Source organism: Dendrobates tinctorius, unplaced genomic scaffold (genome assembly GCF_039654945.1).
Source record: "Dendrobates tinctorius isolate UK_male_01 unplaced genomic scaffold, ASM3965494v1 ptg000143l, whole genome shotgun sequence".
NCBI lineage: Eukaryota > Metazoa > Chordata > Amphibia > Anura > Dendrobatidae > Dendrobates > Dendrobates tinctorius.
In genome coordinates, this window is record NW_027361810.1 from 8,544,310 (window position 1) to 8,562,605 (window position 18,296).

Consider the following 18,296-nt stretch of genomic DNA (forward strand, 5'->3'; position numbering starts at 1 on the left):
CCCCCCAGTGGCCGCTGGTGTAATTACATGGCTGGTCAGTTTGCTGATGCAGGTGGTGACCACTCCCACCTTCCTTTAAAGTGAATCTGTCACCCGTTTTTTGAGATATCATATAATGATATCATTCATTTGTGTGTCACATAAGGATTCTCTTAGTACTTTTGCTTCCCCCTGACCCCGCACCTTTCATGCATAAATACCTTGTTTATATCGGTTCAGATGTACGTAAACTGCCGCTGTCCAGTCCGCTGGGCGGGGCTTATTCACCTGCTCCTCGCCTCCCTGTCTTGCTCTATGCATTTCTTCTTGTGTAGAGCAAGACAGGGAGGGGGGAAGCAGGTGAATAAACCCCGCCCATCGGACCGGACTGCGGCAATTTACATACATCTGAACCGATATAAAAAAGGTATTTATGCATGAAAGGTGCGGGGTCAGGGGGGAAGCAAAAGTACTAAGAGAATCCTTATGTGACACACAATTGAATGATATCATTATATGATATCTCAAAAAAGAGGTGACAGATTCCCTTTAAAAGGTCACCTGATGCCTCAGCTAACTGTTGGTGATACATTTCCTGTTTGGTGACCGACCGATTGCTGGGTCGTGTCACACAGGGCTTCGTGAGAATCGTCTCGAGCCTACAAACTGGAAGAGGAGCCGGGAAGGCCAGCAGGAAGGTGGAGGTGCGCAGGGAGCTGGTCCAGCGGCCACAGATTTCTGACCCGGATCTTGCAAATCTATTTTAATCAACTTTAGTTCTAATGGAAATCCAAAAAAGAAAATGGGGAACAATGACATCAAACTTGTGTCTTGGGTAGTAGTGGTCGAAAACCTCAGACTTTCTACTTGTTGCGAAACTACAACTCTCCACATGCACTAGAACCAATGTTGTCAGTTGTAGTTTCTCTACAGCCAGAGATCCACAAGTTGCAGATCTTTCAGAGAACATCAGCAATGTATCTATTACTTTGAGAATGTATCAGTCTATGACATCACAACTTCCTGAGTGACACAATACAATGGAAGAGAAAGTCTGCGCTTCCAGAAAGTTCAGCTTATCCTTCGCTGAACTTGTAGATGACAGAACGCGGCTGAGCGAATAGCGGATGCTGAACCTCTGGGCGTTATGTTATAATCTACCGCAGTGATCAAGGAAGGAAAACTTCTTAGAAAGCCTTGAGAAAGACAATGCAGCACGGGGATGTCAATTACAAGGTGCCGGCACTGTCTGGACCTCATACAGGCACTAGATGCAATTATATAACTAAAGAACAATTCTCGGTGAGCTGTCCCTTTAAATGAGTAGTCTGGTTTTGGAAATCCTAATCAGTGAGCCTCCTCCAGCATGGACCTCCTCACTGGAGGACTACAGACTGGGTCGGTGGTAATGTCCTTTGATCCTCCCTGCGACACTATTACAAGTAAAGTGAATGAGCTGGCTCAACAAGTATAAGAGCCACTGTCTCCTGTTATTGATGTCGCCATAACTTCATTTAAAGGCACCCTATCACTATCCTGGACCTACCCTAATAAAGGGATCAGTATAATGCTCCAATTTAGCTCTATGATTGGGTAAAATTACCCCCTCTAAAAAGCCCCCTAAAATAGTTAAACAAGTTAGAAAAAAAACACTTCCTTTTGCTGTGGAGAATCCGAGTCCTAGCACAGTGATCACATAATCTCTCTCGACCAATCAGCAGCAGTGAAAAGCCTCATGTGATACATCATGTGACTGCAGAGAACAAGGAAGTGAGTTTTCTTTAGCCTGGTTTATCAATTTAGGGGGGCTATTTGCTTGAAACAATCACACTCTCTCTTGTAGCACTATCGGGGGATCATAATGGGGTGCTAACTTAAAGATGTTGGTCATAATAAAAGAGTCCCTTTAAGTATGCAGATTGATCCCGTGTTGAAGGTGTGTACAGTAGACATTTCCAGTAACAGTTTTAACTCTTAGTTACTTTTTGATAAGTTTTTAAGATTATTTATGTGGGGTTGAGGGACTGGCTTTGAAATCGGACTGCTAATGGTTTCCAGAAGGAGGGGAGCACCAGCCCCCGGGGCCTGAGGATGCCCAAAGACCCCTCTGCCAGATAAGACAGCAGCTTTATAAATGGTACTTAGTAGGTAGGGGCTCCTTCACAGATTTTGCAGTTATGCTATTCCGTGCAGCTCATTTCATTTGCACGGGGCCGGCACAGTGGCACCCATGATCACGCCATTGTACCTGGGTGAGTATGTGAAGGGCTGTGGTGCCCAGTGACGGCGTTGGTTGGTAGGGGATGAGCCCTCACTGATTACGCACCGATAATCCATTTTTTCCCAGTAAACCAATTAATGGTGGTGTGTTGGGTATACGGGGTAAGGTGCCAGTTGAATCATTGGTGCCAGCGCTGAAGGAGCTCAGAAACCAGTGAATAAGAACTCCTGCAATTTACCTTACAATATCTTAATATTGGGGGGGTAATGGACAACCAGAACTGAATGTCGCCCCCTGTGGAGCCTGAACGTCTGGCACCAGACGGTAGACCCGTCATTATGGCGTCACGTCATCATTTAGCAGCAGTTAATTCATCTTCCAGAGTCTCCTCCCTGCTCTTCATATCATGATGGTCACTTGTTGGGTTCCCTTTGGATTTGCAGCAGGACTGGCAGTATTTTTTGCACAGGTTCCTCCACAGTTCAGTGTATTGCCGGTGGCTTAATCCTAAAATAACGGGGATGACGGCGGCGCTGCCGCTTCCTACACACGTGAGCGTCAGGACAATCCATAAACTGATCTCATAATTCTCTATGACCAGCACCGAGACCTGGAGAAGAGCGATGTAAGGAACCCAACAGATGAGGAAAGTCAAGGAGAAGATGGCGATACATTTGGCGTATCGCAAGTCCATCTGGCGCTCAATCTCTGTCACCACTTCCCGCTGCACTGATCGGTGCAGCTTCTTGATTTCCCTGAGTTGCCTTCTGGCCACTGAAAGGAGCTTGATGGTGATGAAGCTCATGGCCAAGATGGCCGGGATGACCACCCCATACGTCTCCAGGTATATATAGGCATTTGGGAACACCTGTTTATAGGAACAAGTGTCGTTACTTTTCCAATTATTCCAGCCCAATAATGGAAGGCAGGAGAACACCAAGGGAAACGTCCACACCAAGAAGAGGGAGAGCGGGACACAACGGTGCACCCAAATGTCCCGATAGTGCAAAGGATAGATGATGCACAAGTACTTCTCGTAGTGCACCATCAACAAGTTAGCCAAGAATGAAAGGAAGAAGAAATTGGGGGATATGTAGGCGAGAAAACAGCCGTAATACCCCAGGTCCTTGTTGAATTTCATCCGAGGGATGCAAGGCAGGAGAACGCCAGTGAAGAAGTCGGCAAACAGCAGGCTAAGGAAGAAGTAGTTGGCCGTGTTGTGCAACTTCTTGTTGAAGATGATTCCAATGATGATGAAAAGATTGGAGAGGATGATGAAGGCCGAGAGGGGGCTGGACAGCAGGATGATGAGCTTCTCCTGGTCTCTATGATCTGACTGATTCTGAGACACGTCCGACTCCATCCCTCATACAGTCAGCGCCTAGAACGAGTCCTGAGCCGACGGTCTGAGAACATTCTTCTGATGGGCCAAGAAGCAATGGAGCAATGGAGATGGAGCAATGGAGATTTCCAATGGAGGCGCTGCAAGGAAGGAGACAAATAGTGAGGGGTGGACAATGGTGGCTGCTCAAAGAATAATATCTATGAATACATTGTATTGGGGGAAACTATTATATTATTAGTATGTATCTCCTAAAGGGACCAGAGCGTAATTGCCAAGCGTTGGGTTTGTGCGGATGACTCAGAATGGTGTCATTATTCATGCACTGGATATTCACCATTATATGGCAGCATTATTTATTATTTTGTTTATTATTATTTATCACTATCAAGCAGTTTTTTTGCTACTATACTTTTTGCAATAAATACTAAACATTATATGAGGGAAATATACATATAATATGACAATTGCACGGGACAAGGATAGCAGTATTAAGCCTGCACAATATGGCGATATTATTTATGCACCAGTCATGATATGGCAGCATTAGGCACTTTGTGAGTCTTCTTTCTGCTCTGGATATTGAGCGTTATAGTATCAGGCACCACTTTTCTTATTATGATTAGCGTTATTTATATGGCACACCGCAGTTGACACTGTATTTGTGCAATGATATGTGCTGCACATTGAATAAATGGGGAAATATTCTGATTTAGATCAGATATACATCTATATATTTATATAACCTGTGTGCGTTGTGTAGATACATGCGAGTGTGATATCATGGATGACCCCATGATTTCTCGTTACGCCCCCTCTTTCTAGTTCTACAGATCTCTGCAGTAAATAATCCATCATTTTCCAGCCATTATACTGGTAATGATCGGTGATCTCCGCCTGTGGTCATATAGGCTGGGGATAAAAATCAGTTTCTCTTCACTGAGTTTATGAGTTTTCCCCTGGTCACAAATTACTTTCCTAGAAAATTATAGCAACCGCTCACTTTATGGTCAGGGATGAGTTCAGAGCCATAAAAAAAATAACCAAACTCTCCCTTCTTTATGGGGGCGTTGAAAGCGAAATGCATAAACATCCGTGCAGGGAATGGACTTTTTATAGCTGCTGCCAGTGAAGAAGAGCTGAGCTATAATCATCAAACAGAAAGCGGAAACAGCAATGAAGGAGGCGTCAGCCAGGTGTGCACAGGTAGAGAATATGGAGATACGTGGTCAGACAGGTGTGCACAGGTAGAGGCAATGAAGGAGGCAGTCAGCCAGTTGTACACAGGTAGAGGCAATGGAGATACGTGGTCAGACAGGTGTGCACAGGTAGAGGCAATGAAGCAGGTGGTCAGCCAGGTGTGCACAGGTAGAGGCAATGAAGGAGGCGGTCAGCCAGGTGTACACAGGTTGAGGCAATGAAGGAGGCGGTCAGTCAGGTGTACACAGGTAGAAGCGATGAAGGAGGCAGTCAGCCAGGTGTACACAGGTAGAGGCGATGAAGGAGGCAGTCAGCCAGGTGTACACAGGTAGAGGCAATGGAGATACGTGGTCAGACAGGTGTGCACAGGCAGAGGCAATGAAGGAGGCGGTCAGCCAGGTGTACACAGGTAGAGGCAATGGAGATACGTGGTCAGACAGGTGTGCACAGGCAGAGGCAATGAAGGAGGCGGTCAGCCAGGTGTACACAGGTAGAGGCAATGAAGGAGGCGGTCAGTCAGGTGTACACAGGTAGAGGCGATGAAGGAGGCAGTCAGCCAGGTGTGCACAGGTAGAGACTATGGAGATGCGTGGTCAGACAGGTGTGCATGCAGGTAGAGGCAATGAAGGAGCACGGTCAGACAGATCTGCACAGGTAGAGACTATGGAGATACGTGGTCAGACAGGTGTGCATGCAGGTAGAGGCAATGAAGGAGGCTGTCTGCCAGGTGTACACAGGTAGAGGCAATGAAGGAGGTGGTCAGCCAGGTGTACACAGGTAGAGGCAATGAAGGAGCACAGTCAGACAGGTGTGCACAGGTAGAGACTATGGAGATACGCGGTCAGCCAGGTGTGCACGCAGGTAGAGGCAATGAAGAAGTGTGGTCAGCCAGGTGTGCACGCAGGTAGAGGCAATGAAGAAGTGCGGTCAGCCAGGTGTGCATGTAGGTAGAGGCAATGAAGAAGTGCGGTCAGCCAGGTGTGCACGCAGGTAGAGGCAATGAAGGTGCATTGGCAACCAGGTGTGCACACAGGTAGGGCCAATGAAGGTGCAGTCAGCCAGGTGTGCACACGGGTAGAGGCAATGAAGGAACCAGTCAGCCAGGTGTGCACACAGGTAGAGGCAATGAAGGTGCATTGTCAGCCAGGTGTGCACGCAGGTAGAGGCAATGAAGAAGCCAGCCAGCCAGGTGTGCACACAGGTAGAGGCAATTAAGGAGCCCGGTCAGTCAGGTGTGCACATGTAGAGACTATGGAGATACGTAGTCAGACAGGTGTGCATGCAGGTAGAGGCAATGAAGGAGCGCCGTCAGCCAGGTGTGCACGCAGGTAAAGGCAATGAAGGAGCGCTGTCAGCCAGATGTGCACGCGGGCAGAGGCAATGAAGGAGGCAGTCAGCCAGGTGTGCATGCAGGTAGAGGCAATGAAGGCATGTGGTCAGCCCGGTGTGCCCGCTGGTAGAGGCAATGGAGGTGTATTGTCAGCCAGGTGTGCACGCAGGTAGAGGCAATGAAGGTGCGCGGTCAGCCAGGTGTGCCCGCAGGTAGAAACAATGAAGGTGCATTGTCAGCCAGGTGTGCACGCAGGTAGAGGCAATGAAGGTGCATTGTCAGCCAGGTGTGCATGCAGGTAGAGGCAATGAAGAAGTGTGGTCAGCCAGGTGTGCACGCAGATAGAGGCAATGAAGGTGCATTGTCAGCCAGGTGTGCACAAAGGTAGAAGCAATGAAGGTGCATTGTCAGCCAGGTGTGCATGCAGGTAGAAGCAATGAAGGTGCAATGTCAGACAGGTGTGCAAGCAGGTAGAAGCAATGAAGGTGCAATGTCAGCCAGGTGTGCATGCAGGTAGAGGCAATGAAGGTGCCAGTCAGCCAGGTGTGCACGCAGGTAGAGGCAATGAAGGTGCAATGTCAGCCAAGTGTACACGCAGGTAGAGGCAATGAAGGTGCCAGTCAGCCAGGTGTGCACACAGGTAAAAACAATGAAGGTGCATTGTCAGCCAGGTGTGCACGCAGGTAGAGGCAATGAAGGAGCGCGGTCAGCCAGACTTGCACGCAGGTAGAGGCAATGAAGGAGCCAGTCAGCCAGGTGTGCACACAGGTAAAAGCAACTAAGAGCGCAGTCAGTCAGGTGTGCACGCAGGTAGCGACAATGAAGGAGGCGGTCAGCCAGGTGTGCACAGGTAGAGGCAATGAAGGTGCATTGTCAGCCAGGTGTGCACGAAGGTAGAAGCAATGAAGGTGCAATGTCAGACAGGTGTGCACGCAGGTAGAGGCAATGAAGGTGCCAGTCAGCCAGGTGTGCACACAGGTAAAAGCAATTAAGAGCGCAGTCAGTCAGATGTGCACGCAGGTAGTGACAATGAAGGAGGCGGAAAGCCAGGTGTGCACAGGTAGAGACTATGGAGATACGTATTCAGCCAAGTGTGCCCGCAGGTAGAGGCAATGAAGGAGCGCGGTAAGCCAGGTGTGCGCACAGGTAGAGACTATGGAGGTGCGTGGTCAGACAGGTGTGCACAGGTAGAGGCATTGGGGGAGTGCAGTCATACAGGTGTGCAGTGCAGGAACGTAAATGCTAGAACACAGGATGTTACTCCTTGTGGTCCATAAGCCAAGACCCCCTTGATTACCTGCATAAAGCCACTGAAGATTCTCCCTAGCTCACACAAACAAGGGAGTTATTATATCAGTCCTAATAATATCGCGGGATATTATTAGGACTCATTAGGGGGTGCAGTGCTCCCCTGTGTGAGCCCATCCCAATAATCCAGCGATCAGTATAACACCGCCTGTGTCCCACATATTACTGCAATCTGCGGCTTGTCAGGAATTTGGACGCCCCGCGACTTTTCCTTCTCTATGGGAAAGCAAGCAGCGCTGACACTTTATAAGAAAACCATTCACAGGGGCGGGGAGCGACTTGTCGCGGCATCTTGGGCTGCGTGCACACTGCGCTCGTACACTCAGACCATATTGAACATTGGGATGTTTTATCGGAAGATGATGTGACGTTTCCATAGGACCTCATGTATCAGAGGCCAGGAGGGCGTTCTGCGGCCTCCATGAGGACAGTGAATATCGGAGTCACGTCAAAACATGTATGAGGTTCTACGTTCTTATACTGTGTGATACTGTCTGCTGAGCTGTGTATCTAATCCTGTGTGCTGCCCCAGTGTATCTAAGCCCACATCCCGACATTCTCCACCCTATAAGATGACACGTCGGGGGGTAATTACTGGAAACGTCTGTGATGTTGGGATTTTCCCGATATTTGGTCGCTGAGATGCTGTTGGGTCCAAGAAGAAATGAGCCGGAACGTCTGCGGATTAATGTTTTACTTCTCTATAGAAATCGTTTGTGGTGCAGCGTCCGGCTGTTTGGTGAGATGTAGCAATATCTGGTAACACGCAGAATATGGCGCAGATTCATCGAGCCAATTGAGCATGCGTTTCACTTGTTAAAGACTAAACTTCAGACAGAAAGGCTCACAAACAAACAGCAACTGAAAACCACCGCAGTGAAGGCCTGGCAGAGCATCAAAAAGGAGGAGACACAGCGTCTGTTGATGTCCATGAGTTCAAGACTTTAGGCAGTCACTGCCAACAAAGGGTTTTCAACCAAGTACTAGAAATGAACATTTTAGTTTACAATTATTTAATCTGTCCAATTACTTTTGGTCCCTTTAAAACAGGGTGGCACATGTTAAGGAGCTGAAACTCCTAAACCCTTCATCCAATTTTAATGTGGATACCCTCAAATGAAAGCTGAAAGTCTGAACTTCAACTGCATCTGAATTGTTTTGTTTAAAATTCATTGTGGTAATGTCTAGAACCAAAATTAGAAAAATGTTGTCTCTGTCCAAATATATATGGACCTAACTGTATATGCTGAGCCCGCACCGTGTATAGCAGGTGTAGTAGTAGATAAATACTGAGCCCGCTCCGTGCAGGGCAGGTCCGATAATTAATATATGCTGAGCCCGCGCCGTGTACAGCAGGTGTATTAGTCCAGGGCAGGTTGGTTAGTAGATATATACTGAGCCAGCTCCATACAGAGCAGGTCCGTTAGTAGATATATACTGAGCCCCCTCTGTGCAGGGCAGGTCTGTTAGTAGATATATACTGAGCCCACTCGGTACAAGGCAGGTCTGTTAGTAGATATATACTGAGCCCGCTCCGTACAGGGCATGTGAATTAGTAGATATATACTGAGCCTGCTCTGTGCAGGGCAGGTCCATTAGTACATATATACTGAGCCCGTTCTGTACAGGGCAGGTCTGTTAGTAGATATATACTGAGCCCGTTCTGTACAGGGCAGGTCTGTTAGTAGATATATACTGAGCCTGCTCTGTGCAGGGCAGGTCCATTAGTAGATTTATACTGAGCCTGCTCTGTGCAGGGCAGGTCTGTTAGTAGATATATACTGAGCCCGCTCTGTGCAGGGCAGGTCTGTTAGTAGATATATATTGAGCTTGCTCTGTGCAGGGCAGGTCTGTTAGTAGATAAATACTGAGCCCGCTCCATGTAGGGCAGGTCTGTTAGTAGATATATATTGAGCCCCCTCTGTACAGGGCATGTGTGTTAGTAGATATATACTGAGCCCGCTCTGTGCAGGGCAGGGCCGTTAGCAGATATATAATGAGCCCACTCTGTATATATCTACTAACAAACCAGCCCTGCACGGAGCGGGCTCAGTATACAGTACAGACCAAAAGTTTGGACACACCTTCTCATTCAAAGAGTTTTCTTTATTTTCATGACTATGAAAATTGTAGATTCACTCTGAAGGCACCAAAACTATGAATTAACACATGTGGAATTATATAATTAACAAAAAAGTGTGAAACAACTGAAAATATGTCTTATATTCTAGGTTCTTCAAAGTAGCCACCTTTTGCTTTAATTACTGCTTTGCACACTCTTGGAATTCTCTTGATGAGCTTCAAGAGGTAGTCACCGGAAATGGTCGTCCAACAGTCTTGAAGGAGTTCCCAGAGATGCTTAGCACTTGTTGGCCCTTTTGCCTTCACTCTGCGGTCCAGCTCACCCCAAACCATCTCGATTGGGTTCAGGTCTGGTGACTGTGGAGGCCAGGTCATCTGGCATAGCACCCCATCGCTCTCCATCTTGGTCAAATAGCCCTTACACAGTCTGGAGGTGTTTGGGGTCATTGTCCTGTTGAAAAATAAATGATGGTCCAGCTAAAAGTAAACCGGATGGAATAGCATGCCGCTGCAAGATGCTGTGGTAGCCATGCTGGTTCAGTATGCCTTCAATCTTGAATAAATCCCCAACAGTGTCACCAGCAAAGCCCCCCCACACCATCACACCTCCTCCTCCATGCTTCACGGTGGGGACCAGGCATGTAGAGTCCATCCGTTCAGCTTTTCTGCGTCGCACAAAGACACGGTGGTTGGAACGAAAGATCTCAAATTTGGACTCATCCGACTAAAGCACAGATTTCCACTGGTCTAATGTCCATTCCTTGTGTTCTTTAGCCCAAACAAGTCTCTTCTGCTTGTTGCCTGTCCTTAGCAGTGGTTTCCTAGCAGCTATTTTACCATGAAGGCCTGCTGCACAAAGTCTCCTCTTAACAGTTGTTATAGAGATGTGTCTGCTGCTAGAACTCTGTGTGGCATTGACCTGGTCTCTAATCTGAGCTGCTGTTAACCTGCGATTTCTGAGGCTGGTGACTCGGATGAACTTATCCTCCGCAGCAGAAGTGACTCTTGGTCTTCCTTTCCTGGGGCGGTCCTCATGTGAGCCAGTTTTTTTGTAGCTGTTGATGGTTTTTGCCACTGCACTTGGGGACACTTTCAAAGTTTTCCCAATTTTTCAGACTGACTGACCTTCATTTCTTAAAGTAATGATGGCCACTCGTTTTTTCTTTACTCAGCTGCTTTTTTCTTGCCATAATACAAATTCTAACAGTCTATTCAGTAGGACTATCAGCTGTGTATCCACCAGACTTCTGCACAACACAACTGATGGTCCCAACCCCATTTATAAGGCAAGAAATCCCACTTATTAAACCTGACAGGGCACACCTGTGAAGTGAAAACCATTTCCGGTGACTACCTCTTGAAGCTCATCAAGAGAATGCCAAGAGTGTGCAAAGCAGTAATCAAAGCAAAAGGTGGCTACTTTGAAGAACCTAGAATATAAGACATATTTTCAATTGTTTCACACTTTTTTGTTAATTATATAATTCCACATGTGGTAATTCATAGTTTTGATGCCTTCAGAGTGAATCTACAATTTTCATAGTCATTAAAATAAAGAAAACTCTTTGAATGAGAAGGTGTGTCCAAACTTTTGGTCTGTACTGTATATCTACTGTACTAACAGACCCAGACCTGCCCTGCACAGAGCGGGCTCAGTATATATCCACTATCGGACTTGCCCTGCACGGAGTGTAAGATATATATTGAGCCCGCTCCATCCGCTCGCTCTGATCGCTCCTGTTAAGTGATACATATGCTGGTCAGTCTCTGACAGCAGAAATAAAGCGGAGTGATACTGATGGGAAGTTCAGTCGGACGTCCGTGGCTTATATTCAGAATATTCTTAGTCCGAAAACCAAGAGAATAAAAATAATTAAAAAAAGGGAATTTGGTATCACAGCGTCTGTAAGTGTCCGGCCTATCAAAATATAAAATTATTTAATACATAAGATATTAGCGCCATAGGGAAAAAAAAAGGATTGTTGCACCTCCCCCAAATACAATGATTTTATTGCTTGATATTGCATGTTCCCCAATTTGCAGCAATAAATACATCTCAGTGCACAATGAAACAATCCCTCACACAATGGAGCAATAAGAAATGTTACAGAAAATGGCGCCACGGACTATGGACTTGCTCTTACAAATTTCAGAACTTTTTAAAAATTAGTAATAAAACCTGCACAAAACCCAAAAATCAATGGCAAAAGGGCAGAAGGTTTTTTTTTCACCATTTTGCTGCATTTGGAGGGTTTTTATCTCAATTTTTAGTACAGTTTATCAAAAACTACAACTTGTCCAGCAAGGAACGAGCCCTCATACGGCGATGTGGACAGAAAAATAAATAGCTAAAAGAAAAACCTCAAACACAAAAATGAAAATTGACCGCATCCTTAAGGGGTGATAACATAAGAACCCTTTATTTAGGCAATTACCCAAATAGCAACTCCACAACATATGTCTGTCCAGAAGGCTTTCCCAATGGCAGAGCCTGTGAGAGCAGCTCTGTAGACACTGCAGCTTGTATTCTGCAGAATTATTATCGTCTTCTTCAACCAAAAAATACTGAGAAATCCCCAGCACTTACCAGGCTCAGAAGCGCAATATTCCTTCATGGTAAATGCGCAATCCATACAGCGTCCCGCAGGCGTGGGTATGAGAGCTGCCAGGACGCTCCACCATCACAAGATTTATGATTGTCATCTGCTGGCGAGCGCTGTGGACTTTATCACTTCTCTGCTTCCTACATTATCATCATCAGATCTCACTTATTGAGGAATTGCTATTTATGCAATTTCCTGACCGCAGTAAAGGTTTGGGACAATTTCAATATATCCCCGGGGGCTTAACTATAGGAGGAGCGGAGGCTGTGGCCTCAACCAGATTCCGGAGCCTCAAAGGTCACTCCACCCATTAGGAGACAATCACAGAAGCAGCAAAATGTGAAAAACACAACTGTACACATGACACCGAGCAGGAGACGGGCCCTGGCACAGACTGTACATTGGGGCCCAAGAGCTTCTGAAAATACACAGAATACATGTCACGCTGTGATGGTCTTTAGTAAGGAAGAGGGTCCTCAAACTGTCCCTGGAGCTGGGACCCGTCCCTAACTATCCCTGTCCCAGTGGTTCTCTTGAAGGCAGAGATGCCTGAGTCTCCGACCTTACTAAGCTCTTGTTAAACCCTGATCTGTCCTCTCCCCCCACTCCATGAGGCATGGGACAGAAATGTAAGGTAAATAAGATACAAAGACAAAACAGGGATAACAGAAAACCACTCTCATACAAAATTACAAAATCACTAACCAGCAATAAGGAGGTGGATAGGGACAGGGAGTAATAAACTAAATGGGAACAGGGACCAGGAGATAAACACACACGTACTACAGGAAACCACAGAACACTACAACAACACGACTCCAACCACTTAGCTTTAGCACACAGCACAGGAAGACAAATCTTTCACTGGCAGGGACAAGAAGGTCTGACCAGTTTATGTGTATATATAGGAAGAGGTAATGACCAGATCAGAAGCAGCTGAAATGGAGCTGCATGTTTCTGACCACCACACAAAGGGTTGCTAACTTCTTCAGCACCAGAAGAAGCTAAATCCTTTTAATTGGCATACAAATCACACCATCATAATCACACCACTGTGTGCATTATCCCTGTACTGTGACATCACTGTGCACATTATCCCCGTACTGTGACATCACTGTGTGCATTATCCCTGTACTGTGACATCATTTTAAAGCTGAGGGTTTGTTACAATGTTTCCAGTCTAAAAAATTCTTGCAGCCTTGAGCACATTGGATAAAAATTTTGCCTGTATACACGAGCAGCATAAATAACAAGTTACCTTTATTTTGGGGCCACTGGTAGAAGACGTCTGGGTAATCGCTTAGACGTCACTGTCAGTGGTGACCACAGCATTTAAGTGGTTAAACTGTCAGGATTGGAATTAGATTGTTGTCGGCATCCACTATGGATGGTGAGGACACAGTACCTGTCCCCTCGCCGTCCCCCCGGACACCCATGTCTATCCATTAATGGAAAGGTGGTAAGATCGACCCTAACAAATTGAGGTGCGAGAGCCGAGCGCAGCGCCTCCTCGGAGTGAAAGCAGGAGGTGATATCTCGGATCCTGAAAGGTTTCACCCAGTTTTCTTATAAATACGCAGTATTTTTACAAAAAAGAGCCGCAGCCCGATGTTCACGAGTCTATAGGGGGGGGGGTAATCGTCATATTATAGTGGGTTTATTTTGGACTCCTTTTTTTTTTTTTTTAATAAATTTGTTTTGTACCCAAATTTTCACCGCTCTGGTGATTTTATCTGTAGGAAATAAACTTGTATAAAAATCATCAATAAACACGAGATTTATAGTGTTACTCACAGGAGGCAAAAGGTGCAAAAAACGATACATATAAATGTAATAAAATGTCCCCGGACCGTCCGATAATTCAGAACATCTGATTATGCAGCAAATATCAGGTCCTGGATGGGGAAGTTTACTGTGAAGATGAGTTTTGCCCCTTCCTCCTTTTATACAAATCATCTCTGTAACGTGAGAAGCGTCTAACACAAAGAATAACATTCATCTACACGACTTTTACAGACCATTATTGCGGCCATTTCTCTTTTTTCGCGCTTTCGTTTTTTCCTCCCTTTCTTCCAGGAACCATAACTTATTTCCCCATCCCTATTCCCATATGAAAGCTTTTTTTTTTTTTTTTTTGCAGGATAGATTGTAGATTTGTTTGCCACCATTCACTTTGCTATATAATGTACAGAAAACAGGGAAAAAAATCCAAGAGCGGTGAAATGAGGAAAAAAAAATCATGATGTTTTTATTTTTATTTTTTTCGGTGTTTATTAGACGGCAAAAATGAACTGAATCGACACAAGTAGGGTGATGCCAGACTTGTCGGCTTTTTTTAAAGTATATTTTAATTCTGAATTTGGTAAACTTTCAATATTTTTTGACAGCTATAACTTTATTTTTTCCACTTATGGAGCTATACGAGAGCCAGAGGCATAGCTAGGGGTTCAGCTCAGGGGGGGGAGGCGAAAAATCTGAGTAGGCCCCTAACCGGTATCCCTGATTACAACTCAGGTGGTGAACCCAGCGGCAGTAGCTCTGGGTGGGCCCCCTCAGAGCAAGGGGCCCGGGGCGAGAACCAATGTTATAAATGATACCATACTGGGGGGAACATACGATGGGGTTTTCCGGGCATTTTTGGGGGAAGGTACTGCACCAAAAAAAAAAAAACATTTTGGTGTTTTGATGTTTTTCCTGTTGATGATGTTAATTGTCTTAAGTGTTGTAGTAGAGACTGAAAAATCAAGATCTCCCAAGAAGCACAGGTGTACCAGGATGGCGACGATGGGGGGACTCAATAGGACGCCAGCTCCAATGACAGCCTATGGGCTTCCCACGCTCCGTTCAGCTTACAGAGGATTTTATAATTTGATACATTGTATTTTATTTCTTTTCACTCACTGGAGGGTTCGATACAAATGGGAATGTTGCCGTTGCCTGACAACAAGCAGAGATCTTAAAAACGGTGAGAAATGTAAATACGAAGGCCCCAGATTCATCAGTTCTGCCGTAAAACTGCTTGAAAGTCACCAAATTTTTGCGCTAATAGTAGAGAAACAATTTTTCGTCTTTTGCCGTTTTATATGCAGGCTCCGAAAACTTTAGAGAAGTGGTTAAGAGCTCCGCCGGGGAGGCGCCGTGGCTGAGAAATTCATTATAAATAACGCCACAAAAGTGGCCTAAGCGCCAACAGAAATGGCCTCCAGCCCCGGCACACATTTATTAAATTCTGAGCATCTTACTCTAGCAGACTCTTCACCAAGACAGACATACAAAACAACCAGAGGTCGGCCATCTTGGTACACCTAACTGTTGGCAAGAAGTATTGCAAGTGACACAATACTAAAAAAAAATTGAAAAAAAAAAGTTTACAAATAATTGAAAAAAAAAAAAGATATCTCCTTCTTGTACCTAACTAAACTAATTTTAAAATTTTTTTTTGAAGAGATAAATGAACATATTTGGAATCCGATGTCCATCAGAACGTTATGTATCCTGAACAGTGAACACAAAAATAAATAAATGAAAAAAAAAAAACAGAATTGCTGTTTTTGATCAAGTCACCTCTTAAAAAAAAGCTAAAGAGAAAGAAAAAAAGTGATAGATAAAATGGTAACAAACAAGTGCAGCTTAATCTGAGGATTACAAGAAGCCTCTGGCTCCATTAACTAAAAATGAAAAAAAAAAAAAAGATGTCGGTTTTAAAAAACAGTTTTCTCTCCAAATTCTAAGATTTAAAAAAAATAAATGTTTTTACCATCTGCAGAATAACGAGCGCGGCTCAGAATTATCATGTGGGAAAAAATCCACAAATAACAAGAGCGGAATCGCTGCCATGTCTTCTTGAACTTCTAGGACAAATTTTCTTTCCATTTTCCAATAAATTAAAAAATGGCATCAAAATCTTCATCTCATCCTGCAAAATACAAAATACAAACCCTCCACAGCCACGGAAAAGGGTAAAAAAAAGGAAAAGGGACTCAAGGGAGGAAAAGTTTCCCTTCACTTTGTTTTTTGGTATCAGATGTGAATATAGAAACTTTTCCACTGATGTGAAGAGAAGATCGGGCTGAGGAGCCGCAAGAAAGGAACTACAGCCAGATGGAGGTTTACATGGGACTGCGAGTTTACATAGGACTGCAGATAAGCCTTCTAGACTATCACACAACACTGCAGAGCTCAGATCTGCTACATCAGGCTGAATGTAACCCTGGTGTCTGGTTACCGGGTCCCGCAGCACTCACCGTCCGACAGGAGGGGTCTGTGCTCCGGGGGTCTCTGTGCAGCGGCTGCGGGGTCTGTCCACATCCAGGGGCGTCCTGAGATCTCTGAGCTCCGCTCCCTCCTCCACGAGAAAGAAGAAGCCTCATCCTCCAGAGACTGAAGAGGAAATCCACTCATCACCAGCTGTATCCAAGCCTCATGTGTGATACTGACTGCTGAGCTGTGTATCTAATCCTATCCTGTGTGATACTGTCTGCCAAGCCATGTATCTAATCCTATCCTGTGTGATACCGACTGCTGAGCCGTGTATCTAATCCTATCCTGCTGTGTGATACTGACTGCTGAGCCGTGTATCTAATCCTCTCCTGTGTGATACTGTCCGCTGAGCCGTGTATCTAATCCTATCCTGTGTGATACTGACTGCTGAGCCGTGTATCTAATCCTGTCCTGTGTGATACTGACTGCTGAGCCGTGTATCTAATCCTATCCTGTGTGATACTGACTGCTGAGCTGTGTATCTAATCCTATCCTGTGTGGTACTGACTGCTGAGCCGTGTATCTAATCCTATCCTGTGTAATACTGTCTGCTGAGCAGTGTATCTAATTCTATCCTGTGTGATACTGACTCCTGAGTCGTGTATCTAATTCTATCCTGTGTGATACTGACTCCTGAGTCGTGTATCTAATCCTATCCTTTGTGATACTGTCTGCTGAGCCATGTATCTAATCCTATCCTGTGTGATACTGTCTGCTGAGCCATGTATCTAATCCTATCCTGTGTGATACCGACTGCTGAGCCGTGTATCTAATCCTATCCTGTGTGATACTGTCTGCCGAGCCGTGTATCTAATCCTCTCCTGTGTAATACTGACTGCTGAGCCGTGTATCTAATCCTCTCCTGTGTGATACTGACTGCTGAGCCGTGTATCTAATCCTATCCTGTGTGATACTGACTGCTGAGCCGTGTATCTAATCCTCTCCTGTGTGATACTGTCCGCTGAGCCGTGTATCTAATCCTATCCTGTGTGATACTGACTGCTGAGCCGTGTAGCTAATCCTATCCTGTGTAATACTGTCTGCTGAGCAGTGTATCTAATTCTATCCTGTGTGATACTGACTCCTGAGTCGTGTATCTAATTCTATCCTGTGTGATACTGACTCCTGAGTCGTGTATCTAATCCTATCCATTGTGATATTGACTGCTGAGCCGTGTATCTAATCCTATCCTGTGTGATACTGACTGCTGAGCCGTGTATCTAATCCTATCCTGTGTGATACTGACTGCTGAGCCGTGTATCTAATCCTATCCTGTGTGATACTGACTGCTGAGCCGTGTATCTAATCCTCTCCTGTGTGATACTGTCCGCTGAGCCGTGTATCTAATCCTATCCTGTGTGATACTGACTGCTGAGCCGTGTATCTAATTCTATCCTGTGTGATACTGACTGCTGAGCCGTGTATCTAATCCTATCCTGTGTAATACTGTCTGCTGAGCAGTGTATCTAATTCTATCCTGTGTGATACCGACTCCTGAGTCGTGTATCTAATCCTATCCTGTGTGATACTGACTGCTGAGCCGTGTATCTAATCCTCTGCTGTGTGATAGTCCGCTGAGCCGTGTATCTAATCCTATCCTGTGTGATACTGACTGCTGAGCCGTGTATCTAATCCTATCCTGTGTGATACTGACTGCTGAGCCGTGTATCTAATCCTATCCTGTGTGATACTGTCTGCTGAGCCGTGTATCTTATCCTCTCTTGTGTAATACTGACTGCTGAGCTGTGTATCTAATCCTCTCCTGTGTGATACTACCTGCTGATTCGTGTATCTAATCCTCTCCTGTGTGATACTGTGTGCCGAGCCATGCATCTAATCCTCTCCTATGTGATACTGACAGCTGAGCCGTGTATCTAATCCTCTCCTGTGTGATACTGACTGCTGAGCTGTGTATCTAATGTCCGAGCATCTCCAGTGTCTGCACTGGCAGCTCTCAGACCTGCTGGCGCT

General features: G+C 45.5%; 1 protein-coding gene across 1 annotated transcript; it reads right to left on the reverse strand.

The window, feature by feature from the left end:
* Positions 1 to 487: 487 nt before the first annotated feature.
* Positions 488 to 16,572, reverse strand: GPBAR1 (G protein-coupled bile acid receptor 1). Its single transcript, XM_073545382.1, has 2 exons — positions 16,310 to 16,572; positions 488 to 3,682 (listed from the first exon to the last, which is right to left on the reverse strand). Exon 2 carries the CDS (start codon positions 3,561 to 3,563, stop codon positions 2,553 to 2,555), a length of 1,011 nt encoding a protein of 336 aa, XP_073401483.1. The 5' UTR covers positions 3,564 to 3,682; positions 16,310 to 16,572; the 3' UTR covers positions 488 to 2,552.
* Between the last annotated feature and the right edge of the window lie 1,724 nt (positions 16,573 to 18,296).